Here is a 27,950-nt window from a genome sequence, read left to right as displayed (position 1 = left end):
TAACTTCTAATAACTGCTTTCAGGTGGTAACTAGACTACACTGTAAGAATACAAAGTTAGGCACAAATTATATGATGGCTTCTTAGGAGATACTGTAAACAAAAACAGAGAAAGAAGGAAAATTATGTTCAGAGTATTGGAGCAAAGTGACTAAAACCACAGGTGCACTTGGCTTGGAACAAGTTGTCAGACACTTTGTAGAACTGAGGCATACCTAGTCGAAATGACAGATATCAAATTATCAAAAGAAACATATGACAGGACTTCAAACAGTGATACCCATAGAACTCATTCTGGCACCATTTCCAAACCACTTCTAGATTCAAATGCAGTTTAGTCCCAGTCTCAATTATAATTTTTAGAAATGTTGTTCTTATTTTTCTACTTGAAAAGATCAAATGGATTATTGTGTTTCTGTTCTCACTCCATATATTGCTTCCTAGTGTGCTGTTTCAAGGCTTTCCACTTGTTTAAATAACATAACAAACCCTCCAAGTTAGTATTAATCATAAAGGAAGTGTGCAGACATGATGGGTCAAGGTCAGCTGTCAGTGTAGAAAAAGCAACCCCATTGCTATAGGAGCCATATGCTGGATTTACATCAGGACTACAGGAGATCCTGTTCTTTGCTCACTTGCATCGTTTTTGAGGGCTGAACCTTCCTTGGAATACACTGGTAGCAAAATCCTAGTCCCATCACAGCTATCTGTTACAAATGGTGCTTTCTGGAAATGGGTCAAACTGCACACCTCATTTCCTCCAAAGACTTTGTTTGGTTGGTTTTGTTTATTCCTATAACTGACAACACCTGTTTATGTCATCTGTCACACACAAGGCTTCTGCTGTGTCACTGGGTACAGAACATGTCATGGGCATCACCTACACCTGGAAGTGGTCGTTAGGCCTCCTCTATGGCACGCAACCATAAGTCCTGCTTTCCTAAGCAACCACTTTCAGGCAATGTGGAAAAGAAGAAATGGTGGGTAAAAAAAAATGGAAAAAAAAAATCAGTAAAATTTGGCAATGTTATTGCCACCCTTTTGTAATATTTACTAGCATTGGGTTCCTAATTCCATATCCTTCACTGGCAGTTTAAGTCCCAGAGAGGAGGTTCCCAGTGGATCAATCATGTTCCTGTAACGCTCACCACGGTGCTTTGCGAGAAATGGACCCCAGTCAGGCTGTGGAGAGCACACCAGCTTGAGCCGCTATGATAGGGGAGAGAAAAGAGAGTCTCATTTGGTGTCATGGAGCAGAATTACAATGCAGAAAAAGTGAGGATAGGCTCAAGATTATTGATGATGGCCCAGCAATGCTCCACTGCTCAGCGTTTGTTTTGCACAAAGTTTTCAAGATTAATAGTGAATAAAGTGCCCAGGTTTGATTATCGTCCTCCCCCACACCATGTGTGGGGAGCTCAGAACTACTGTCACAGACTGTGAGGCTCTCTTACTGAAAGATATGTGCACAATTACTTAGCCCAATGGTCTAGGCAGTGGGTAAGTGCATTCAAATAATTGGATTTCTATTTAGCATATTTTCGCAAAGTATACGAACTACCAAGAAGTAGTACATCACTATGAATGAACAAAATTTTAATTCTGAGATGACAAAATGTTTCATTTCTATCTACAGGAAAAAAGAAAGAGGAGAATGTCATCTGGCAAACAACAAAAATTTTCTGATCTTTCCACTGAGTACTTTATTGAATATGTAATTTGATCAGTACATTCACAGATACAAAGGAAAGAAAACGTATTTTTGATGACTTAAGAGGGAACAATTATATGTTTATTACCTAATAAAGTGAATCAGACCTCTCTATCAGTTATTTTAATCTCTGCTTAATTACCAGTTTGCAACTTTTACCTCCCAAATCAACTTTAATAATTTTATGTAGCAGACTCAATATTGAGGACATAGCAGAATACAGCTGAAATATCTTCAGCAAAAACCCTTTCAAAACAGATCAAGTTCGTGGGGGTTTCTTTGAATGCACACCTGGAAAGGCAGTAAGGGAAGCACCCTATTTTTGTGGCAATATATATGCCAGTTTTACACGTGAGAAATTTTGAAGCAGAACCATTTGTGTCAGCAAGAGAAGTTTATGAGACAGGGAACAAGTAAATGTAATTCCACATTAGCTCATTTCCAGTAGGGGCAGTTGTCTCCTGACCCAGGCACTCCAGTCTGCTCTACACAATAGCTGATGACCCTTTAGACAAGTGGCCTCACTGCCTACTGCTTGGATGCTCTCCCTAGGGTGTCCCACCACTGTGAAAATTCCTCTCCTACAAAATTCCTTTGCTCTATGGGAAGCAGAGAAGTATGGTCTTTTCCCTCAGGCATGTGTAGTGTGACATATCAAGAGACCAAAAAGATTATACTATTTTAGTACATTTTCTCTCCTTTTCATTTTTGAAGTAAGAAACTTCCCCAGTGGGATTTGCGGGGAAGCTGAACTGCGAAAGCGGCTACAAAAAGGGGAGCAAGTGTCTGTTCCTTCTCCCAAGGTGGGAACAGCACAAGAGCAGGCAGTGATGAGAAGACAGAACTGAGAAAGCCTCAAAGACCTAAAATAAGAGCATTTAGCTTTTCCAGAAGCCAGAGGCAAGGCAGTGAAGGGATGAAATGCTGACATTGCTGTACCACACCCTGCCAGGGACTGAGGAGCCAGCAGGATGGGAGCAGCCAGGGAGAGGGGGGGTGACAGGCAGAGACAGGACACAGGAACAGGGAGAAGAAGGTGACCACCACATTTCTGAAGCAGTGGGGGGAAGTGCCAGGAATCCAATTAGCAAAATAAACAAAAGAAGCTTAAATTAAAAATAAAACTTGCAATTATTTTACACCCAGGTGTCAGAAAGGATCAGCTAATTCAAGAATAAAGAGATGAAGGGTAAAAGCAAAGATTTCCAGCTAGGTTTTATAACAAATAGTTTGAGATGCATGAAAATCCTTCCCACTCTACATCTTATTCCTGGACTTCAGCGAGTGGCACAGCTTGTGGAGCACATCCTGGATGATTCCAGTACCGAACCACCCCTAACTTTGCACGCAGGCAACTCCTGATTGACCTCTCCTAGTGCTGATTGCCAGGCTCCCTGGGCATGATACACACCAGCAGCTGAGGCTTCCTGTGGCTATATGCTGCTTTTGCAACAAGGCCAACAAATCTAGGAAAACTTTCTTCCAAGAAAGCCAAACAAAACCTCATGAAATTTGTCTAGATCCCATAAAACAAACCACTCCACAATTTAGGACCATGTTTTTTTGAGAAACTAGGAATAGAAGGTCTACATTTTAAATCAACTGAGCATCTCTTTGCAACACAATAACTAGTTTACCAGAAAATAATCTGAGCTGTATTAGACATTCAATACCTCGAAAAGCAATGTAAAATAAAAGAGACAGTCTCCTGTGCCGTATTTTTAAACAGCAAAAAGACAGATGAATTACCTCAATAAATTTGCCGGGGGCTAGATGCATTTTTATCACAAACATAACTGGGATCCAGATGACTGAGCAGGCCAGCATCAGCCACCCGAGCACCATGGACCAGCCTGGGTAGTGGTAAGCTCCGTAAGTCATGGGTTCCCACTGGTAAAAACTGAAGCAGAGAATAAACTGGGAACAAGAAAGGAAAACAAATATGTTTGAGTAAGCAAAACAAGCCTGCTATGCAACAAATGGTGGGTATCCACACACAGATTTGGTGTATATGGAATACAAATAAAAGTACACATACCTAAGGCAGGGTGCTGCCAAAAGCTCTAATAAATGGATTCCAGACCTGAATCTAATGAGTTTCAAGGAAATCTTGCAAAATCCCCAAACAATCACTGTATTTGTGCCAGAATAATTGAAATTAGAATTTTGTCCCTAGAGTAACATAGTTTATTACATGGTCTATTGTCAGTTTTATCTAATGTGATTATGCTAAGATCTCCATTTCACTTACTATATGAACAGCAATATATCTGCTTACATTTGTGCATAATTCAGTAAATTTTGGAAAATTCCTGTGCTTGCAATAATTGCACATAGAAGATTTATAGAAGTATAACTAGGTGAAGACACATATAAAAATGATCAGCTTTAGTTCTAGAGATGGGGAATCTAATGAAAGTCTAATATTAGGCTATCCAAATGTATCAAATTCAAATATTAGCTTTACAGAGGTAATAATAGAAAATAATTCATTACTTGGTTTTACTTTGTATGTTTCCATTGAATAAAAATTGAATTATAACTCATCGGTGTAAATTTATTTCTCACTGTAACTTCACCAAATATTGCATTTGGAGGGAACAACAGAACATGCAAGCTTAGAGAGTAAACATGGCCAATCCGAATTTGTTTCCCTTAACAAGCAACATAATTCACTATTCCCTGTTTGTGATTACTGACAGTAGCTATGAGCACAAGTCTGATTAGTAAAGGATCTGAGCAATTTGCAGAAAAGCCTTACAATTCGCTTCAGAAGTGTAAAATAGGATCTAAGGCAGCATCTTGAAAATAACCACGGGAAAAAAAAAAAAGAGAGAGAAAAAAAATCCCATATGCACATGCCTTCATTCTTAACAAAGTCCCCAAGAGAAGATAAATACCACTGATGTCATCCTAACACTATAGACTGGACTATGTCTTCAAAATTTTTAAAAGTGATTTGCAAACTACAGTCATACATTGTCACAATCAAACAATAGGTAGTTAAGATAGATCTACCTTGTTTTCACACAGAGCAATACTGTAGTGCAGTGAAGACAACTGGTAAAGAAAATCTATGTGAGAAAACTAGACTACCTTCATTTTCATTTCTCATTGGAGAAATAATTCTCACCATAGAAAATTTCATTTCTTCACAACTTAGGATTTTGTTGAGCTCACCAAAACTCACTGATCCCTTAACACAAGCATTCCTGTCTGCAAAAACTAAACCTTTTCCAGTATTCAGGAAAAAATGTCCTCATTTGTGAATTAACAATTCTGAAAAGAAGTTATTAACTTCATCTAGCGTCTTTTTCTTCCCCCTCCAGGAATAAAAAGATTTGCCACCACTTACACTACACTAAAGAAGAGCACATACAGGAACTTCCCAGCACATGAGCTGAAGTACAACTTCTCTGGACGCATCGACTGCAGAAGACTAGAAAGTCACTGCTTTGCTTCTCCACCCACCAGATGAGCTCATACTTACTGTTTCAAAATGTGTGTCTTTTCAGAAACTCCAGAAACTTCTTATCTTGTACCTGAACAGCTAAGAAAACTCACCTGGAAAAGCTGTGGCTGCCCCATCCCTGGAAGTGTTGAAGGCCAGGTTGGATGGGGCCCTGAACAACCTGGGATAGCAGAAGGTGTCCCTGCCCATGGTAGGGAGGTGGAGTGAGATGGGCTTTTGAGGTCCCTTCCAACTCCAACCATTCTGTGATCGTGTGACTTGGAGGAACTATTTCATACCGCTGTGAAATAATGAGTATTTAAAACCCTACACAAATACAGAACTTTCTGCACCTGTGGTTCAGGCTTGAAGACTTCCAAGTGGAGGTACATGCGCTCAGAAAATATGATGAAAGAAGTCTTTGTTGTTTTGTGCTGATTTGTCAAGCTGACAACTTTTGAAATGGCTGAAATAATTATTCCATTTTTATGTCAAAATAATGGTATGTGATTTCAGATTGTATCTCCACTTAGGTTAAAATGCAAAGGAAGCACTGTGTTAGAAACCTAGATGGCAAAGGAAGATATGGTTATTGGATTTGGACCCCTGGACTTGAAAAATCTTTCATAGCTATGGTGAACTAGAGAACGTGACATGACATCTTTTGATTAAATGGAGACCTAAACGTGAAGTAAATGCTAGCTGAATTTGAAGGAAGTAGTTGGGGAGGAAGTGAAAGTGGAAGATAAATAGGAAGAATAGCAAAAATAAACCAAACACGCTGGATTTGTATGAAATGTACAGAGGGCTCCTTTCCTCCCGCAGGGGGCGGCGCGGCCGCAGCCGCTGTCCCGCAGCGCCACCTCCCGGGGCCTGGGGACGGGACAGTCCCGCTCCTCTCTCCTGTTTTCCCTCGCCGTTCCACCTCAGCCTTTCCAAAGCATCCCTCTTAAATCAGTTTATGTGTCAGTAAAGTGTTCTTTTCCCTAGCTCAGTCTGACAGCAGACAGGAGGATCTTGTATTTTCTTTTCCTTATGCATACATAAATATCACACACACACACACACATATATATTTTCATATACAATTACATATATATTCGTATACAATTATATATTCATATACAATTTTTATTTTTTATATATATGTACATATGTATGTGTGTGTATATGTGTGTATATATATGTATGTATGTATGTATATATATATATGTGTGTGTACATATATATGTGTGTGTGTGTGTGTGTATATATACTCATATGCAATAATATATAATGCTGTCGTGCAGTGGTGTGCCATAGCAGCATTTTGCATGGCCAGGAAAAAGCCACCGTTTTCCTGGTAGACTCACCATCCATCTCCACCAAAAACACCACTACTTACACTGTTTCTGCTACATACCCATGGCAAGAACACATGCACTGTCTTTAAGTACCTGCATCCAAGTTCTAACTACTAGCACCCAGAAACATCATGAATAATGAACAAACAACAACAAAACTCTTTGGAGAAGATGTTAAATTTTTTGTTTGTGTTTGTTTTGCTTACTGTTAAAATAGTTGGGGTCACAAATGCCCAACAGACTCTCCAGAATTTACTTGGCTGGAATCCAATCATCATTTCTATATCTTCACAAAATCTTTGCAATCCTGTAAACAGCAAATGGAAAAGCAATTAGGTGTGTCAGAAGCCAGCTGCAGTCTGCAACACAGCTCTGGTGTCCTCCTTTGTGTCTAACTACAAAAACACACTCCAACTTTTTGGTTGAAAACTTCCTTGGAGGAACTAACTACACAGTAAAAAATGGGACTAATAGTGTGGGAACCATTCCAATAAAACATTTCCTTCTGAAGGATTAAAGCAATTGAGCTTTTACATTGACATTAGGTGTTTAGTATGTTTTGTGTTAAAGCCTTAAAAATATGTATTGGGTAGCTGCAATTATTGTCTATTTGTTTTATTTCCCTTTGAAGCTCAGCCTTATTAATCTGTATACCTGCTTCAGCACAATGTTTCAACTTCTCTATAACTGCTACATGACTAGATTACAGCTGTAGCCCTTAGCATTGAAACTGATGTCCTGTTCTTTTTCACCTGATGCATAAGAGATATTTAAAATTCCTAGAGAGCACCTGCAAATATTTTGAATTATATTCAGTGCTGTCTGAACAAAAAGATAAAGCAATGTGTTAGTTCTTCAGATTATTGTATTGATTTCATCTATAAAGTTACTTGAGATAATAAAACATGTAAGATTGAAAAATGATATTTCAGCCACTCTGCAGCTCCTCCCAGGCAATGCCATGTGACAGGAAAAGGTGTGTTGGTCAGCAGCTCCTGTTCCCTGGTGGTTATTAGTAAGTTAGCTATTAATAATTTATCCAAAAGTTAAAATAACAACACTAAAATTGATTCCAGCTTTCCTAATGGTAATAAGAGTGAGGTCTGAGTTCATCTGTCAGAAAATGTTAAAAATTTGGGCCAGTTTTATCTAAATTTTTCAAAGCATTATTCTGTGGCATTTTGTCTAACTTGCAAGATATAGGGAAGGCTTAAATATTGGAGAAAAGGTATGGAGTAAGGGAAGAAATACTTGTAACAAAAGTAATAAACTGCTTTATTTCATATTGTATAGAGTCAGCTGCTGCAGCTGCTGAGTGTAAGAAGGGATAATCCCCAGGCTTGATCCACCTATTTTGGAAGCCTTTCTGTTGATATCAAGGAGAAATAAGTCTATTCACCCGATTGTTCTAAGAATTAAGAAGGTAAAAATATAGCACTTGTTCATCATCTGGTGCCTTCTGATGCAGCCTGAAGAAGACAGCAAGGCTGGGTGATGTTTGGCAGCCCTTAAGGGCCAGCTCAAGGGGTGAGCACATAGTAACCCAGCTCAGGCAGATAGCATGTGAGAGAAAAGCTAAAGAATTGCGGTTATGATAAGGAACAGAGAAGAAAAATACAAAAATTAATCAGGAAAATGGTACTGCAAGGACTGTATTTAGGGAAGGGGGAAAAAGATAAAATCTGCAGTGGATGTAAGCTTAGAAGACTGAGCCAAGGTGAATCAGAGGTCACTTTTTTTCTGCAGCTGTAATTTCTTTCCCTCTTTTTTACTGACTACCACAAATGTTCTTCTTCAGAAAGCTCCTTCTCTGTAAAATACATGCAATTTTTATGACCCATATAATCACTGTACTTCAGCACCAGTCTGACTAGTTGGGTCCTTCTCTATTCTGAAATAGAAGTTTGTATGTCTGGACAAATGTCTGGTCATCATGTGATGGATCTGAAGGGAGATTTTTGCTGCAATTGAAAGATTTTCCCCTGTGCTTAATTTACCTGTGCAGCACCTGCAATGAGTGTGAGGGAGATACTAACACAGCAGCCATCCCTGTGCTGTGTTGGGAACAAAGCTGGTCTTAAACTAATTGCAGCAGAGCAAGGTACAAGCTGATGGGTATTTCCACAAAGTTCAAATTGCCTTTGAAGTGTCAACTTCAGTCACACTTGCTGCTGCAAAGAAGGGATACCTAACTGGATAATTACCAGGGTTTCTGCCTCCAAAATTCATGGTAGCTTCATGTAAACCTGCACAGATTTGTTTGAAATGCCAATTAAAAAAAAAAAAAAAAGTTCCTTTTTGGAATGGTCAGTAGATATTCACAGTTTAAGGCACCCTTAAATATTAGCAATTGTGGAGTCAAATGTATGTAAACAGATAGAGGGATTACAAGTTACTTATCTCTTTCTAGTGAAAGTTCCACAGAAAAAATGCAAAGGCTATTTTATTTAAGAGAATACCTTTTTTTTTTTTTCCCAGATCTTAGTAAATCTTGTCTCCCTCTCAGATCAGTCAAGCCTGCTGAATAACAAATAACTCTGGGAAACAAACAACACATGATATTCCATATCTGATTTTTCCTTCTCTAAAGTACAATGATGTATTCATAAGTGCCAAGATATAAAATCCATTGAAAAGGAGACTGCAAACCTAGCCAGACGATTGCTTCACTATTCTGCTACAGGTAAAATGTCTAAAATTACTAATGTTTCCTACAAATACACAGCACCAATTTCCACTCTGACAATGAATCTTCCTGAAAACAAACTGTCAAAAAACAGACCTGGAAAGAGCATGAACAAATTTAACATCATATATTTTCAGTTTCTAGCAGTGTTTCACTCAAACACAGGGAATTTTGTCTTTAGCTTCATGCTACAAAATGCAACAGTGGGAATTATGCTGATGATTAAATTAATACCCCTGCCTCTAAGCTGTTCTTTACTAATCATTCATCATAAATTGGAGAAATAACAACTGGAGAATAAACCTCTGAACCAGCATGTGAAATAAAAAGGTGCAGTTGATTGGATTATGGAGCATGGACTCTACTGAAAAATTAGAAATTGCAAGGCAACAACTACGTGTGTCTCTTTTTAATTTAAAAATCTCAACAAACTCGGCAAGCAGAACATGTAACAAGAAAGAAATTTATTTCATCATAAAAGCACCTGCCACTGTTGTGCCAACCTGCTTGCCATGAAGAGTACAAGTACACAGAGAAAGGTGTCAGTGGAGTGTAAAACAGCAGTTGTCAGACATTGAGAATATATTATGCCGATTTTAAGCACTGCTTGAAGGACTATAACCCAAGCAGCAGCTTTGCTTGTTATTTAGGGTTCAAAATCACAAATATACAAGATGTATTTCTATGAACAGTCCTTACAAAAGTAGCTTTAGCACAGTAAAAGTAGCTCTGGTACATTAGTCACACAGGTAATGATTTCAATGTCTTTCCTTTTTCATTTAAAAGAAAGGAAGCTCCTTAGTCTAGCAAAAGGTTAATTCCAGGGAACATTATTTGAAATAGATTATAGCCAAGGCTTTACCGACATCTGTTCATGATGAATCAGTTCTACAGGAAACATAGAAAGAATGATTTGTAATCTGTCAGATCTTTTCCGCATCTGATTACACTAAAGTAACATCTAATTAAAACCCCCTTCTCCTTTATTCAGGTCCTTCCTTTGCAGAACTATTATTATTTCTGTATTGTTCTATGGTTTTCATAAATGTTAATATTTTAAGGGATACTGGAATTGCTGAGCAAAGCAGACACTGGCCAGCGCAGTTTTTTCTTCCAAACCTAATAAAATGTCATTCCACAAAGACTGATTTACAATGCTTCTGCCACACAGTGTTCAGTGGAGGAACAGAGACAGTTCTCATTCCCTATTTACCTTCATCCTTACTGAAAATCATGCAGAGCAAAGAAATTTTACAGCTGTAAGTAGTTTTTAAAATACTGAAAATATTTTAAACACAGAATTTTTCTCATTCACACCAACAGCAATGGCTTTAAAGGGGGCCAGCTTTGGCACAGACTAGGTGATGCTGTCAATGCTGGTGGCCAGGAAGAGTGAAAACATCTAGTACAGCATTGTTCAGGCATGCTGTCAGCAAAGTGAGAAGGAGAAGGAAAGCAAAAAAATCCTCAACAAACCCTTAAACTCTTCTTAAGACTCCCTACTCATCACCTACTATGAAATTTTATTGATTTTAAAGACGCTGAGTTTCATTTCACTTCTAAACCAACTCTAATTCAATTGCTTACATTCCAGGGACATTAAGAAAACCAAGAATTTTCATCAACCAAAACATGATTGGCTTAAATCAACTCTTCTCTCTGTATTTTGAATTTTTCCATCACATTCTGTAGCAATTCCTCACTAGGTCATGTCTGGCTTAGCAGCCAATCTCCCAGGAATACTCACTGAATTGCATGTCAGTGGAGGTTAAAATACACCGCTGTATTTCCATGAAATTAGAGAAAAGAAAGGGCTGATTTCCTGTCCTTCTGTAACATTTATTTCTCAAGCAAAAGCACCAAATTCTACATTATTTGTAAACCTGTACTATATTTTAAAGCGCTTATTTACAGAGCAGACTCCACAACACTGCCAGATACAAGCCAATATTCAGTGGAAAGAAAGGACCAGAGACCAAGGTCATGTGGCTACACCAGCTCATTCAGCAGAGTATCTTGGAATTCTAAGCCTAGCTGATTAAACTATATAATTCACTCCTGTCCATAGGAACAGCTTTACACTCCAGGCATAACTTAATTATCCAGTATGTGGGAAGATCTTCACACTTGCAAGAACTGGTCTCCTGAAAACACTGGGCAAGTCTGGGAGAACATCAACAACTTGCATCAATTGTTGTAACTACTGCAGCTTTGTGGTAATTGCTCTGTTTTATACTAACTGGGGATCTTCCTCACAACTTAATGTACATCAACATGAATCAGTACAACTGGTGTTATCACTGTGAATAATTAATCATTCTGAGTATAGTCTTGAGACTATGTTATGGACAAATATTAAAACGAGAAGGTTGGATGTGTACATGGAAAAAAAAAAAAGACTTCAAAAGTTGTTAAATGCTGTGTTGGGTTTGCAGGGACAGGTTTTGGTAGCAGAAGGGGCTACAGGGGTGGCTTCTATGAGAAGCTGTAAAAGCTTTCCCCATGCCTGGCTGAGGCCATCCCTGGAGGCTCCAGGACAGACCCACTGCTGGCCAAGGCCTAGCCAATCAGGAATTGTAGCAGCATCTCTGATAACAGATTTAAGAAGGAGAAAAATGTATTGTGCAGAAGTAATTGCAGCCAGAGAAGAGCAGTGTGAGAATATATGAGAACAGCCCTGCAGACACCCAGATCAGGGCAGAAGGAGGGGCAGGAGGTGCCTCTGGTGCCGGAGCTGAGATTCCCCTGCAGCCCCTGGTGAGGCAGCTGTGTCCCTGCAGTACATGGAGGGCACAGGGATGCACAGATGTACCTGCAGCCCATGGAGGGGCCCACACCAGAGCAGGGAGAAGCCCATGCTGGATCAGGGTCCTGGCAGGGACCTGCAGACCCATGGAGAGGGGAGTCCATGCTGGAGCAGGTGTCCTGGTAGGACTTGGGACCCTGTGAGGGACCCACACTGGAGAAGGCTGCCCTTGAAGGACTGCACCCCATGGAAGAGTGGCCCACATTACAGACATTTATAGACAACTGTTGCTCATGAAATGGACTCACATAAGAGAATTTCGGGGAGAACTGTCTCCCACAGTAGGTAGCCCACACTGGAGTAGGGGAATGACTCCTTTCCTGAGCAATAGCAGCAACAACCTGTGATGAACTGACCATAACCCCCATTTCCCATCTCCCTGTACTTCTGTGAGGAGGAGATAGAGCTGAGGAAGGGAGAGTGGGAATAAGGTGTTTTTACAATTTATTTTATATTTCATTATCCTGTTCTGTTTTTCTTAACAATAAATGCAATTAATGTCCCCAGACTGAGTCTGTTTTGTCCATGACGGTATTGGTTGAACAAATCTGTCCCGGTCCTTATCTCAACCCATGAGCATTTGTTATATTTTCTCTCCCCTGTCCAGTTGCAGCAGGCAGTGATAGAGCAGCTCTGGTGGGTGCCTGGCATCCATCCAGTATCACCCATTGCAAACGCAAAGATACCTCTATTGCTTAGGAGGTCTCTGTCCCTGAAACTGTTGCAGCACAAAAGCACCAGTGGAAAAGTGTCACTAAGTGTTTGGTCTATTCTCATGTTCATATCTTTGAGCTATTGGTGGAAAATCATTTGAGACTGTATGAAAGAATTTTGAGTATCTATCATGGGTATCATATGGGTCCTGTCATGCTTCTGTCCAAAATAAGATAATTTTGAGGCTTTTTATTACAAAGAAAAATTACTTCTTTCCTTTAGAATTTATCTTTATCATTTGCTAAAATGTTGATTTCACATAGGCTGTCCAAAACCAATGTTTTTTCTTACCATAGATATAGGAAACTCCAACAAGCTCAAAGATGGCAATAATGACAAGAGAGTAAGAGGCTGCGTAAGTGTCCACAAGCTGTAACATATACATCCCACCCTAAGAAAAGAGAGATAAAAGATTATTTGTGGCATTGAGGCAGGCAGATTGTAGAGGAACAGAACCTAAGGAAGCATCCAAATATCGACTGACAGGCTCATGCTGCACTATAGCTTCTTCCTTCTGGCTGAATGAATATCAAATCCAACAAGAAGAAAGCAGAGGGTACACATGATTCTGCTAGCTAGGACAGCTTGGGAAGACTTTGAATTCAGTACTTTAAGATCAAGGACTGAACTGTGATCAGACCTTCCACCTGCAGTGTCTCAAACCACGTAATACTACGTCAAAAGCAAAATCACCATTGAAAACAGAACTACCATAATAATGAGTCCAGTTAATCTGTTTGGAAAGGATTTAATATCCTGTGTCCATGATGGAGTTAAGCAGCATAACCCAAATGAATAAAGGACTGAATCCTTCCTGGGCTTTACAACAGCAAAGTTGGGCTAGTAGGTGATGAGGTAAGGGGGAAGAAAAGAAAGAAAAAAGGAGTGAAAAGATGGATAAAATATCAAGATTTTGTGCATCTCATCTTGAAATTATATATAATGCTGAAGGTATTAGTGAAGAAGACACTGAAGTTTATCAACAGTAGATGGGGATTCAAGTATTAAATCCACAGTTTGCTGAGACCATCAGTATATAACTAATCTCAGAGGAAAGGCTTTCAAAATAGGTATGCATACTTATATAACATTCAAAATTGGTTGTTTTTTGTTTTTTTTTTTTCCTTAATTCATAGTATGGGTTGGATTAGAAAGAAACCTTAAAGATTATTTCATTCCAAACCCCTGCCGTGGGGACATTTCCTACTATCCCAGGAAGCCCTATCCAACCTGGCTTTGAACAATTCCAGGAATGGGACAGCCACAGCTTCTTTGGGAAGCCCTTGACAGGGCCTCACCACCCTCACAGGGAAGAATTTCTTCCTAATGAATAATCTAACCCTTCCCTCTGTCAGTGTGGGTTGAATATTTAATTTATTTTATTATTTTGGAGATGTTTGGCTAGAAAAAAATTTAAAGCCCTGACTATCAGAAAGATTTGGGCAGCAAAGTCTTTAAAGAATATCTCAGAGCATCTTTTAATTTTTTTTTTTTTTTAAATAAGACTTTCAGACACACCATGTGTCACAGGTGGCAGAATTCAGCTAAACCTTTTGCAGCTTGTGCGGGAGGAAAGCAACCACCAGAGGAGGACTGGGGGTAGACAATGATGCTCAAAGCCAGTTACATTACCTGAGTGATCATAGGAAATCCCATGATGAAGAAGGACACACAGCACCCAAGAGTGAACAGTGCCTTGTGCGTACGTAAGTACTTGGGGAATTCATCTGACACAGAGGTCACGATAGTCTCAATGGTGGCAAACTGAAAAACAAAAAAAAAAAAGGGTTCACTTCAGTGCACACAAAGTGTTCCAACTGGATATAAAACAATATAAGAGAGTATTTTGAGTCCTAGGTGTTAAATGGTCAGATGGCAGCACCAAAGCTCTGCCAAAGTAATTGCCATCAACACTGATGGCCTTACTTCATTCCTCTTTTTTCATGACTCACTGCCCACATGGGAAATAGCAATCAATTGCATGGTCCTCCAAACCAATAAATAGGAAAATCAAAAGGAAAAGAGTGGGACACAAAAGCAGTTTACCATAGTGTCTAATCCAAGAGTTAGAAGCATCAAAAAGAAAATTATAGCCCAGAAGGGAGAGAGGGGCAGCCTAGTTAAGGCTTCTGGGTAAACCACAAAAGCAATCCCAGGACCTAGAAATAAGAAAAATAAAGGTTGTCAGATTCAATCTTCCTTACTTACAGAAAGGCTTAAGCATTACTGAATTTAGCCTTACCTGATTAATTTCTATTTACACTGTAAATTTCAAATTACTTATTTATTTCAACTCTCCAAGCAGAATGCATATTCTATAAATAAAATGCATATTCTAAAAATTCTAAATGAAAAAAACAGTATACCAACACACTGATCCAAATTTTTTTAAAAAATTAGCAAAAATTGCACACTGCAGCCACAAATTGCATTGTCCTGCTCTGTGATCAAATTCCTGCCACTTCCCTGCCAATTAGCAACCTATAGCAAACATCCACACCTCAGTGCTACAACATGAATGAAAATGCAAATACTCTACTTCAACTCACTGCCACACTGTTAAATGTGGATAGAATATAAAATATGCCCAGACCTGATACTAAACAGAAAGTAATAGCTACCGTGATTCTAAAAAAATCCACAAGAAAACCTGAAATAATGTAGAGCACCAGAAATAAGGAAATGGAATCTTTTAAAGCTTAAATCAAGAATTTTCCATTATTTTTTGTTGCTGTTGTTGTTTTGTTTTATTTTATATATTGGTCTTTAATTTCTATTCACCATAAAGAAAAAGTATTTTTATAAGTGCTTATATCTGTTTGGGAGCAAAGGGTGCAGGGCTGTGGTGGCAGCATTACAGTAGGTGGTACTTTATTTATCCCAGCTGAAGGGATGCCCACTTCAAGCACTCTGAGAGACGCTTCCTGCCAGGTGAGATACAAATGAGAGCCAAGTTGTCCTCATGCCAAGAGAATGGGCTCCCCACTCTGCCCTGCGCATTTCTACTTTAGATCATTGTAACCCCGTTCCTCCAACTACACATGCTAGTTGTGTTCAAGAGAGAACTGCTGCTTGCTCATGTACTGAGAAAAATACAGTTTAAGCACCATAAAAATCATCTCCTTGAGCAATTTGTGAAGTGTTTGGGTTTCCTTCTAAACAAAAGGCAAATAAAAGAGTTAAAACGCAATAAAAACCAGAACCAAAACAAGCTCTGTACATGACTCAGTAAGTGCTGCTGCCTTTAAAATGTGCTGCAAAAATATTGGTTTCTGCATGTAGAACCCCTATTGTATTTACAAACACCTCTTTAATCTCTTGATTAGAGATTTCTTCTTGACTGTTGGAGATGAAGGCTCTGTTTAAACTTGCTACCTGCATATAAAAGTTTAATAAAGTCTCAGAATAATGAGTTCCTATTAATCACACTTTTAGGAAAAGTTAAATTATAAAATATGAAACTGCACACGTCTCCATATCAGTCCTTCATAACTCTTTTAGATAACACATGTCTAGTAGCATCCAACCACAGGAAATAGTCATAGGGAGGCTAGCTCCTGTTTCTTCCATCTTCCAAGATTTGATGGGTATGAACTCTTTATAAAAAGTGTATTAAAGCCAGGAAAACTCCAAGCACTTTCTATGTCTTAAAAAGTAAAATTAGCTTGAACTTTTATTTTAAAGCATAACATTTTTCAAATACACTATGTTCTAAATCAGAGAGTGGAACAAAAAGAGATTGTGCCATCTTTCCCTCCATGTTTTATTTCTTCATCAGATAAATGAGTTTTTCCTGAAAAGAAAATTTTAAATGAAAAAGTGTACTATGGTTTTCAGGTTAATATTTTAAGAGTACAAATAAAGGAAAAAAAATTAAAACCCTTTCTTATTTATATTAACATTTTTATTCAAGGATTTGAAAACTTGAAGGGAGATTATGTTTCATCATCATTTTGGTTTTTTTCTCCTCCACTGCAAGAAGAAATACAACTTTAGAATGAAAAAAAAAAATCAAAAAAGCAGGCATTGACAAGGGCTGGCTCTTTACACCAGTGCTTGAGTCTGCTTTTTAGCTATGGTTATGCAATCCACTACCTCAGTCCACAATTACCCTTAATCTTCACTCTCTTCCTATTGCAAATTCATCTGCTATTACTTCACTAAATTTTGTTTCTCCCTGTCATGGAGAGCAACAAAGCCTCACCCTCATGAAATAATTTTACATGATCTGAACGGGCTCTTACAAATGCACTCACAGCTGTTCCTACCCCTTGGAACAGCTGGGAATAGAGAACTCCAGCCTGGGACTAGTTGGTCACTCCAAGACTACCAGCAAGTACTCAGCAGAAAATCCTGTTTTCTGAATATTTCACCATCTCCAGAGAGATGCATCAGCTGAGCCAAGTGTTCCCTCCACCATCCCTGACAGTCATGTCTCTCATCCCACTTCTCTGCATCTCTTTGGAGCTTCCACTGCAGCTCCACCCAAGCACAGCTTCTTTAGCTCTCACTCAATACAAATCATTTTGGTGAGTGCAGTGGGGTTTAGATTTTGGGGCTGCTTTTGTTGTTTGTTCCAGAATGCAGGAAAAGTCTAAAATAAAAATATTAATGTAAACATTACTCCTAAAAACTCCTGTGACTCCCTGACAGGAGGGTGCAGCCAGATGGGTGCTGGGTTCTGCATCCAGGCAACAAGCAACAGGACAAGAGGACATGGTTCAAGTTGTGCCAGGGGAGGTTCAGGCTGGAAATCAGGAAGAATTTTTTTCTTTCTGGAAGGGTGGTTTAATGTTGGAATGGACTGCCCAGGGAGCTGGTGGAGTTCTCATCCCTGGAGTTGTTATAGAAATGGCTAGCAATTAGACTTATGGTTTAGTTGGCACAGTGGTGCTCAGCTCTACCAATTGACCTTTCAGATCCCCACTAATGACCATCTCTCTTCACTAACCAAGATGTTCTAATTAGCTCTTCAGAAATGTTTTACTTCTCTATGGAGGCACCTCCTTGCTCCCCACAGTTCAGAAGCACAATTCACCCCTCCTGCAAGATTTCTCCCACCCTCCTCTCATCCAAAATTACCACAACCAGAGATAACTTTTACCTTGAAGAGGATTTGACAAACAGCAGCAGAGACCAATGAGAAGCCAAATAATCCCTTAGACTACATAAAGGGACCATCCCACTCTACCCTCCATTAGTCATTTACACCAAGGGTTAAAATGAGTCTCAAGTTCCTTCCTTCTCTTACCAAGCAAGTGATTAAGAGGTTTTAACTAAAATTTTGACTTCCCAAGGTAACTTGTCTTGTACAGGAATGCCTACATGTGGTTTACCAATCCAAACACCAGTTTGAAGCCATCATTCCCTCCTCCAATATCAATGTTATCATTAATAACAGAGCTGGAAGTGCCATGCGGTGCCTGCCTAAGTAATGGAATGCCAGCGAGCCCTACCTTGGTCTGCCACAGCTTCAATATTCACTTTGAGCTCGTTTGCCATGAAGCCAATAACTGAGAAGATGACAAAGCCTGCAAATATACTTGTGGCACTGTTGGTACATGTGACTATCAATGTGTCCCTGCAAAGAAAGCACAAGAAGCCTGTTGGGATACACACAAGGAAGGTTTTGTATATATGTTTCAGGAGTTTCTCGTGAGCACACACATCTTGTGGGGATGCTGATGAAGGCACACTTTTATACTCATCAGGTACATTTGATGCTGATCAGAGAGCACAGAAATCTCCACAGCACCACCAGGAATCAGGTCTGCAAGTTTCTATTATCCATGTGCTGTGTAGGAGCCACAGACCATGCAGGAGGGCAAGCACATCTGCTCTTGGCCTCTCTGAAGAACAGAGTCAGTCATGGTGACGTGATTTGTAACACATTTTCTAACACTTTGCCTCATGAGGACTTCTGCTCTCTATTAGATATGGACTAACCACTGCTGTCCAGATAAGATGACTTTTGTCTTATCCTTCTTGTACTCATACACAAAATTCCAGGATTAAGCTTTCTGTATATTGCAGAACTCACTCAATCACCTTCCTATCTGTAGAGGGAGGATTCCTTGGTACATTTTCCCATGGTAGTTATTGTCAAGGGAATCTCAAGAAATCTATAGCTGAATGTTTTGCTACGCTGGATATGTCAAGACTTGACAGCAAACCAGCCATTATGAGCTCCATCTATAGCTGTTACATTCTTGATAGGATTTTTTTTAACCATATGCGTGTCCAGAGAACTTCCCCATAAAATACTTTCTCTTTAGAAAAACAGATTGCACACTTTAAATGTTTGGGGTTTTTATGTTGGCTAGCATTGCTTATTCCTACTGCTATTTTTTTGTCAGGAACAGAATGAAATACAACTTGAAAACCTGTCAAAGAACCTCACTGGCTGAGCTTCCAGCTCACTCAACCTGAGCTGGCAAACTTTTAGAATTTCCAACAGACCACATCTTAATGGGAATGATTTTGTTAATCCTTTAGGTCTACAGAAAAAAAAAATGACAATGTGCTCTTTGGAATCATCATGTACTAATCGTCTTCCAAAACTTAGATAGGTTTGAAATATTTCAGTCATTCATAATAAAGTCCATTTATGTAAATTTACTGCAATTATAGGTTTTTGACTATGTTTAAAATTAATGTGTAACTGAAAAGTACAGTTGCTGTATTAAAATGTAATGAATATAGAAATTGAAAGAGAAAATAGTCATGCTTCATTTCAGTATTCAAAGTTGTGTTGAAAAATTAAAATATTAGCAGTAACTAAGCTTTTCTAATTATTTCTACTTCAGTCTCCCATATCTCTCCATAACACAGGTAAAGCATGTGTTTGGTATTAGTACTGTAATATTTTTATACTTCATTACCATGTATTCCCTTCAAAATTTTCATTAACATCTTACAATCTCCAAAAAACATTGCTAACTTAATGCAGAAAGGTAACATAATGTTTCTTCCATTTTCCCCCCTGATACTCTGATTGTAATTATTCATTAAAAAAAAATATGCTCAGGAATAGCATTTTCAAAAATAGGACCCAAAGGATTGTTGGGTGGGAGCTACTGTGTATGCAACTGTTAACTTTCATCCATATTTTGGGATAATTTCATTAAATTACTTTTGAGCGCTAATAAAAATGTTTTTGGAATTCTTAATATTCTGATCTACATTTTTAGTTAAGTATTTTGGACTCTGTACTTAGAAGCAATAGGATATGGCATGGAAATCCCAAGGAGTGTTCGCTTCAAAGTCTTGATTGGGGAAAGTTTTTGAGCATCCTCTTGGGTGAGTCTCTGCACATGCTGCTGGCTGTCCTGAATCAGCACCTCTGGCATTGCAGGAACTGGCAAAAGTTTGCTTTAGACTGACTAAAAACTGCAAAGTAGCAGGGAAGCACTCTACTAATGCCACTTGTTTTCATGTTTTCCATCTGAAAACATTTTAGCTGGCTGACTTTTGCATGAAAACTATACAGTAACTTTTTCCCTTGTAAAAATAGCTTTCAGTGATTTCAAATAAAAGTGATTTTAAATTTCATAGCATTAAATTATTTTGTACCTGTAAAACCACAGTAAGAGTAATTGGAAAAAGAAAGAACACATAGGAGATGTAAGAATCGCATAAATGGAGGTTCCAAATTAGTCCTGCATGTTTCACAATGCAACCTTCAGCCCACTCTACTCATGGGCTGTCCCCCCGCAGAGCTGCCGAGTGATTCCGTTTCACTGCTCACAGCTCTTGACACATCCCAGATTGCCCTTCAACCTCAACCTCCTGATTCTGAAAATGGGGAGCCAGTAGGAACTTTAATAAGCCTAAATTCTCATCTTGAGACTAGTAGATTAGGACCTAGGGAGAGGAGAAAATACACAAAACCAAAAATGGTTAAATGTAAAAATTACACATACACCAAAACCACAAACAAACAAACAAAACAAAAATAATCAAACAAACAAAAAAACAGAAGAGAGGAAAAAAATACAGGAGGGAAAAAACTAACTAAAGGACAACAGGGGAAAAAATGACAAGGGAAAAAAACCATGAGATGGGGATCTTACAAACCAGATTTCTGCAAAGTGAAGGACAACTGGTTTTGGACAAACATATTTCACTCTTACACACCTGTAGCAGTTGTTATGGAATTTGTTGTATGAAGAGAGGGTAATTAGACCTCCCCATGCTGCAGACAAGGAAAAGAAAATCTGAGTAGCAGCATCCTTCCAAACCTAAGTAGGAAAGAAAATAGCATCAGCTTCAGGAAAGAGTGTTAGACCAACAGATGTCAATAGAATATTTAAAAGCAAAATCCTGCCATGAAATACATCAGGCCCATTTGATAAGGAGCACTGTTCTTGTTGAGCCCCTATAAAAGGACAATATAAACCTTTCTGTATATGGAAGACAGAAATATAAGAACTATATTGTTTGATACATATCAGCTCAAATACATTCAGAAACAAAAAATACAAATCAAGCGGGGAAGCCTGCATCAGATATTGATATTTTTATCTTCCAATGACCCTAGATAATACTTTACCCATGTAAGATGAAGAACAAATTTCCACAGATGACAACACTGCCTCTGCACATATAAACTGCTTGCAGCAGACCACAAGAGATCCATGTGATTTATTCACCCCAGCAGCTCTAAGTGCAATAGCAAACCCACCATAGCATCAATCAGCTTCTCCCACTTGGGTGTGATGAAGTACCAGATCCCATCTCCAGCTCCAGGTAGAGTTACTCCTCTTATCAGAAGGATGATGAGAACTACGTAGGGGAATGTAGCTGTGAAGTACACAACCTGGACAGGGCAGAGAAAAGGTTACTGAAAGGGCTGATTTGGATAAGAAGAGAGGAGGGGAAATGTAAGTGCCACTATTGCCTGAAGAAGGCGATTATTCAGGCTCAGAGACAACAGTCAGGGGATAAACTAAGAAAACAACAGGGTTATTTCCCTGGAAATCTGAAATTTTATAGCTCTCCTTGCTGCTGGAAACATGAATAACAGCAGAGATGAGATAAGATAAGAAGATAAGATAAAATTATAAGATCATAACAATATGATAAGATCATAACAATATGATAAGATTATAAGAGGTGGAATTCTAGACAGAGGAGAGAAGAAGATTCCTCTCTCCATCTGGAGAGGAACAATAGGAATTTAAAACTAAATACCACTTTTGATTGTTGTCCAGAGTGAACTATCACAGTACAGTGGAAATTAAATGAGAAGTGCTATTCAGTAACACTGACACTTCTGTAGTTTTCTTCTGTATTTAACTAAAAAAAAAAAAAATCTAAAAAATTTTTATTACTGTTTGTACCTCTTAATAATTACATATCACCATGATGATAGTTTTGGTCCAAATTCAAAAAAAGGAAAGTTTGAAATTATTTAGACCTAATCATCACGATGTCTATATACACAATAGCGGTTGTGTGTTTAATGTTTTAATAAATATCTAGAAGACAGCTCTCTCTGTGGTCAAATAAAATGGTTGGATTATGGCCAGTTAATCTTTACATTCAACACAAAATAATTTCAAATATTTTTTACATTAATGTCTGGATCCTAAAGAAAACAATCATATCATAACACATTGTGGAATTATATAATGGAATGGTTTGGGTTAGAAGGGACCTGAAAAATCATCTCTTTCCAACCCCTGCCATGGGCAGGGACACCTTCGCCTAGACCAGGATGACCCAGACCCAAACCCAGCCCAGCCTGGTCTTGAACATTTCCAGGAATGAGGCTGTCACAGCTTCTCTGGGCAACCTGTGCCAGGGCCTCGCAACCTTTACAGAGGAGATTTTCTTCCTAATATCTAACCTAAACCCTCCCTTTGTCAGTTTGAAGCCATTTTCCCTTGTTCTGTCACTCCATGTCCTTGTTCCGAGTCCCTCTCCAGCTCTCTTGTGGTCCCTTTAGGTAGCGGAAGGTGCTGGAAGGTCTTCTTGGACTTTCCCCCAGGCTGAACAGCCCCAGCTCTCCCAGCCTGTCTCCACAGTAGACAGGCTTCAGCCCTCTGAGCATCTCTGGACTTGCTCCAAGAGTTCCATCTTGTGTTGTGTGTTGTGGGCTCCAGAGCTGGACACAAGGCTCCAGGTGGCTTCTCACCAGAGCAGAGGGAGAGAATCCCCTCCTTCAGCCTGTGGTCTGAGCTGAAGTGACTTTTGAAACTGCTTTTGGAATTTACCTTGTTGTTTCAAGAGGTGTTTCAACAAGTTGCCCTGATGGATTTCTGCACAGTCAAGAGACTGAACTAGTCTGTACTTAAACACAGGATTTCTGTCTCTAATAACAAAGAGTCAATATTTTTCTCTCTGATATCAGTATCAGTACTTTTCTTGGCCACTAAGAGTAACTTAGACAAATATTCATTGCCACATTCAAACCCGCATTATTATCCAGTCTCTTGCCTTTCATGAAATATTTTTTCCTATCCCACTAAGATAAGGAGAAAAAATATCTCAACTTTCCCCTGGCACTCCGAGTCCCTGGATTTTCTGCCAAGTGACCTCCCAACAGATGAAGTCAGCTTCCAGAAACAAAGGGATGGCTTGGATCTGGAACTCTGTGACCAGGTCTAGAAAATTCATGTCTCCATTTCCACTATATTTATCCCAGGAAATACCTAGTTATGTTGCTCATACACACAAACTCTGAGCTTTTTTTAAAGTTCAGTTCTGATTTTAAAATATGCTACTTAACATCTTAATTTACATCACAATTTCCTGGATTTCAGTGAAATGTGAGATGATTGCAGACTTTTTATGAACATCACACAGAATAGAGAAGGCTGGAAAGTACCATTTGTACCATCCCACTGCTGAGTTTAAGAGCTCATTTTAAATTTACTGAAGATTTGAGAAAAAAGGTGGAACAAAAATTGTTTCTGTTTTGGCTAGAAAGGAAAACACAAACAGGAAAAAGACATTTCAATTAATACTTAGTCAATTACTGGAACTATTTTCAGTAATTCATCCCTTAAATAAGAGTGTGAGTCCCTAAAAACCAGCACCATACTTTCTTGTGAGTATACAATCACAAATTTTGTTCTTACTTTTCCTGATGACTTGATTCCTTTGGCAAGGGAGGCATAAACAATCACCCAAGCTAGGAAAAGAGATAGTGCCAAGGGCCATCTAATTTCACCAGGATATTCAATCCCTGCTGAAATCTTCAATACAAAGTACCTAAGAATAAGGAAAAAAAAAAATTAAAAAATGGGAAAAAAGAAAAATGACAGCAACCACAGGCAGCAATTCAGCACAAAAATCCTTTTTTGTTTTGCCTCAGTAGTTTCTCTAGATGGTTCCAGTGATTCTCACCATGTATTATTTTATTTATCTGCATTGCAGTAGTAGATAAAACTGCCGGGCATGAGCCAACACCCCAGCTGCGCTAAGCACCACAGGAACAGAAAACAAGTAATCCAGTGTTTGAATTCAGCTCTCATCATTCCTGAGCACAAAAAATGAGCATCGTTTTCTGCCCTTGACTACTGTATTTCTGATTTTCCAAGCCGTGATTTGTTGCCTGTTCCAGTAGATTTTACAGAAAAAATGAACGTAATTTATCTAAACAAAGAAAGATCTTACTTGAAGTATTCTTCACTCCCACTGACAAATGTTTTGTTTCCTTCCCTGGTGAAGTTAACCATGGTTAGGTTTGGATAGGCACTCATACAGAAAGTAGAGTTCTTGATTTGTATTTTTGGGTGGTCGCCAATAATGCAGGAATCTAGGAAGAAATGAGGTGGGGGAACAGAAAAATAAAGTGTAGAGATTTTTTTGTTGTAGTAAAATTACAAGAATCATTAGATCACACCTAATTACTTGAACTTTTGTTCACTTCCCGACACCTTTTACAAAAGGTCGTTAACTAGGTTTACTTTATCCGTTTTCATTTCACTGTGTGTTTGGGGCCGTTTGCAGAAATGGTTTTTGCTTTTTCATTAAAGAGGAGCTTCTCTAAAGACAAATAATTGGTCTTTAGCAGACACTCCAGGCTGCCAGCTGTGGTATTTTGTTGCCTACAAAGAGTTTTTCTCCGGCGGGGAGGAGGGGGAAAAAAAGAAAACGGGAAGAAAAATCGGCTTTTCCTTTTAGCATTTAAATTGACAAATCTAATTTATCCTTATTAAGGAAAATTTTAAATAAAACCAGAGGGAAGTGCCCATGAGATACAGATCACTTCAGAATGGCTCGGGAAGAGATCGTTCCCCAGCGCAGGGAACCTCTCCCAGCCGCGGTCATCCGCAGTCTCCTCTGGCATCTCCCAGGGGCGCAGCTGAGCCGCAGAAAGCTCTGGAAAACCACCAGGGCCACAAATTTTAAAATATAAATAAATAAATAAAAGAAGAGCATAATCATGTCCCAGCTTACCTAGCAAAAGTTTGTTTTTATCTTTACAGTCTGGCGTGTTCCAGGGGTTGTTACAGGAAGCCCAGGGGAGCACGGGCACAAAGGAGGCGAAAAGGTAGAAAAGTGTGTAGCACAGAATAATATTGTAATATATGGCTATCAGGACCGAGATGATCAGCATGGCGATGCCGCAGCCTGCGGACAGACAGGAGAAGAGGAAGAAAAGCCATTAATGCGGGCGGCGGCGGGAGCTGCGGGGCCCGGCGGCTGCAAACCATCAGCTTCCCCTGGCACAGGGACAGGGACAAGGAGGGACAAGGACAGGGACAGGGACACCCTCGCTGTGGGTGGGAGGCGGTCACCAAGGGCCGCGCAAGCTGCGCGCTGAGCGGCCGAACCCGCGGTGCGCCCGTGGCATGCGGCGGAGCGGGGCTCAGGGAAGCGGCTGAAGCCATGCAAGAGACGGAGTGCAGGTCATGCTCCCCAAAACCGGGCCGGCGCCTGCTCCGCTCACCTTGCAAGGCGGGGATGGCTTTCCAGACCGACACGGGGCCCTGACTAGCAAACTGCCCCAGGGAGACTTCCAGGAAGAAAATGGGAATCCCAGCTAGAGCCAACATCATCAAATAGGGGATGAGAAACGCACCTTGGGGGGCAGGGGGAGAGAAGAGAGAGCAACCTGAATCACCCCGTGATACTGGGGACAACTTAGTCAAGACATTTTTCTATTAAAATTTTTCAGTTTGTTATCGATTCCCGGTGTCGGCACCCTCGACGGGGCAGGAGGAAGGCGGAGGGGGGGTGTCGGAGATGGGGGTCGGCTTTCTACATTTCCAGCGTTTTCTACAGACAGTAAATATTCATTATTGCTAAATGAGTATTTAGCACCTCCCACTTAGAAGTTTCTACGTGTAAAATGAAAAGAAAATAAAAGCTCTCCATTTAAAACAGTTCATTAAAATTGCCTCTTCCCTCAAAGGAAACAGCTCTTACGGGCTCTATATAACTGTTTTCGATGATCACAACACCACTATCCTCTGCTGAGAGCCCTTCCGAAGACGGAAGGGATTTACAGCTGCAAGGGTTTGAATCCAGTAACATCAACCGGTTCTCCATTTCAGTAAGAGCCTCTGGTAGGAGAACCCTTGCAAATAAACTTCTTCTTCCCCGTGTAAGCTATTAACGGCATAGCCCCTCTTCCAGCTTATCCTCTCCTCTATTCAGTTGATCGACATTCACTCTTTTCAAACGATTATTTTTCAATCGGATCATGGAGAGATTTAAAACAATATCCCCAAACCTCTCGAAATAAAGGAATATCTCGACTCGGGATCAAAGGTCCTCTTGTCACTATCCCGACTCTACAATCCCTCCTCTTTCCTCATCCCACCGACTGCGGATTCAGACCCGACTGTATGTAACTGAGGCGGGGGGGTTCCGAAGCCCTGCCTGTGTAATCAACATGCCTCTTCGTTTTCCTCTCTCTCCGGCCAGCACCAATTGCAGGAGTTTTTAAAGAAGGCGCTACCATTTAAGGAAATCTCGTCAGGGCTTTCTTGCTTTCAGAGGTGACCATAAAAAACAAACAAAAAAACAAACAACCCCCCCAATCCCTCCCCCGCAAAAAAGCCTCACAAAAATAACGAAAAAAACCCCAAAACAACCCCAAAACCCAGGCAGATGTTTCACCAAGTGTCTGACGATGCCCCCGCACCTCCACTCAGCCCGGGGCTGGCTGCCCTGCAATAGGAAGCCGCCAACCCCGCTTCCCTCGTGTTTCTCCCCGCCAAAAAAGGCAGGGACTGGTTCAGACCCGTACGGTACTGCAGATAGAGAGACAGGAAAAAGCCATCATACCTCCCCCATTCTTAAAGGCCAGGTACGGGAACCTCCAGACATTGCCCAGCCCCACTGCATAACCCACCATGGAGAGGATGAAATCCAGCTTGCTAGACCAGTTCCCTCGGGCTTTATTCTCGTCCCCAACATCGTCTTCCTAAAAGGGGGGAAAAAAGGAGGGGGCAGGGGGAAGAGAGAGAGATGGTAAACCAGGCACTTTAGCAAACAAGCACGGCGGTGCTGCCGGCTTCACCGGAGGTAGACCCAGCGAGCAGCGGCCGGGCTGGGGGACCCTCGCGGGCCCCCTCCCCTGTAGCCCCCACCGCCGCTGCCGGGCCTCTTCTTTATTAAAAAAAAAAAAAAAAAAAAAAAAAATATATATATATATATATATATATATATATATATATATATATATAATACACACGGAAGAGCGGTTTAAAGCATGGCCCTCCACAGAGTGCTTGGGGTGGGTCTCCCTGCTTCTGATTCCCCCGTTGCAAGGGAGGTCCCATCGCCTCCCCTAGGGGTGGAAGCCCTCGGTGGCCTCTGAGGGTGGCCGATGGCCTCAGGATCGACCTCCGGTTCCCAGTACATCCAGCAGAAGTGAAAATCGCTTTTACCGCGCGAACAGCCCCCACACGCCACCACTCCGCTTCCAGGGTAAATGCGGGACAGGGACAGTTTCGGGAGAGGGAGCGGCACCTTTCCGTCCTCGCACCACCGGCGGTATTCCCTCCCGGGGACCTTTTATGGGATTGGGCTGAATTATTTCGCCCTATTTTTGATTGCAGGGTCCGAGGCAGTCCCCGGGGGACTGGGCAGGAGAACAAGCCTGAGGAGGCGAAGGGGAAGGCACGCTTCACGTCTGGGGCTGGGGACAGGGCCAAACCTCATGCTGAGGTGTGTAAGGACGTGCGCACCCGCGCACGGCGAGTCAGAGCCGGGGTGCACCTACAGGCACGGCTCAGTAATCAACTGGAATTACACAGGACGCTCGTTTGTACCGTTGTT

The 27,950-nt window shown here is 40.4% G+C and overlaps 1 protein-coding gene across 1 annotated transcript; it reads right to left on the bottom strand.

Annotated features, from left to right (window-relative positions):
- Window positions 1–1,052: 1,052 nt before the first annotated feature.
- Window positions 1,053–27,095, bottom strand: SLC6A5 (solute carrier family 6 member 5). Its single transcript, XM_058846480.1, has 14 exons — window positions 26,955–27,095; window positions 25,612–25,743; window positions 25,119–25,292; window positions 24,333–24,474; window positions 23,795–23,927; window positions 21,394–21,528; window positions 20,847–20,950; window positions 18,167–18,291; window positions 14,757–14,869; window positions 14,343–14,474; window positions 13,002–13,101; window positions 6,711–6,811; window positions 3,460–3,627; window positions 1,053–1,208 (listed from the first exon to the last, which is right to left on the bottom strand). Exons 1-14 carry the CDS (start codon window positions 27,022–27,024, stop codon window positions 1,053–1,055), a joined length of 1,785 nt encoding a protein of 594 aa, XP_058702463.1. The 5' UTR covers window positions 27,025–27,095.
- Between the last annotated feature and the right edge of the window lie 855 nt (window positions 27,096–27,950).

This window comes from Poecile atricapillus, chromosome 1 (genome assembly GCF_030490865.1).
Source record: "Poecile atricapillus isolate bPoeAtr1 chromosome 1, bPoeAtr1.hap1, whole genome shotgun sequence".
NCBI classification, from domain to species: domain Eukaryota; kingdom Metazoa; phylum Chordata; class Aves; order Passeriformes; family Paridae; genus Poecile; species Poecile atricapillus.
The sequence above is the reverse complement of the archived record's forward strand: the minus strand, read 5'-3'. Positions and strand labels throughout refer to the sequence as shown.

Bases quoted from the DNA above. Each gene is read 5' to 3' on its own strand.
- SLC6A5 (XM_058846480.1), bottom strand. From the start codon at position 27,024: ATGGTGGGTTATGCAGTGGGGCTGGGCAATGTCTGGAGGTTCCCGTAC. The intron at 14,475-14,756 runs GTAAACTGCTTT...TTTGTTTTTCAG, and splicing joins CTCTTGGATTAGACACTATG to TTTGCCACCATTGAGACTAT. The intron at 13,102-14,342 runs GTAATGTAACTG...CTCTTTTCTTAG, and splicing joins GATTTCCTATGATCACTCAG to GGTGGGATGTATATGTTACA.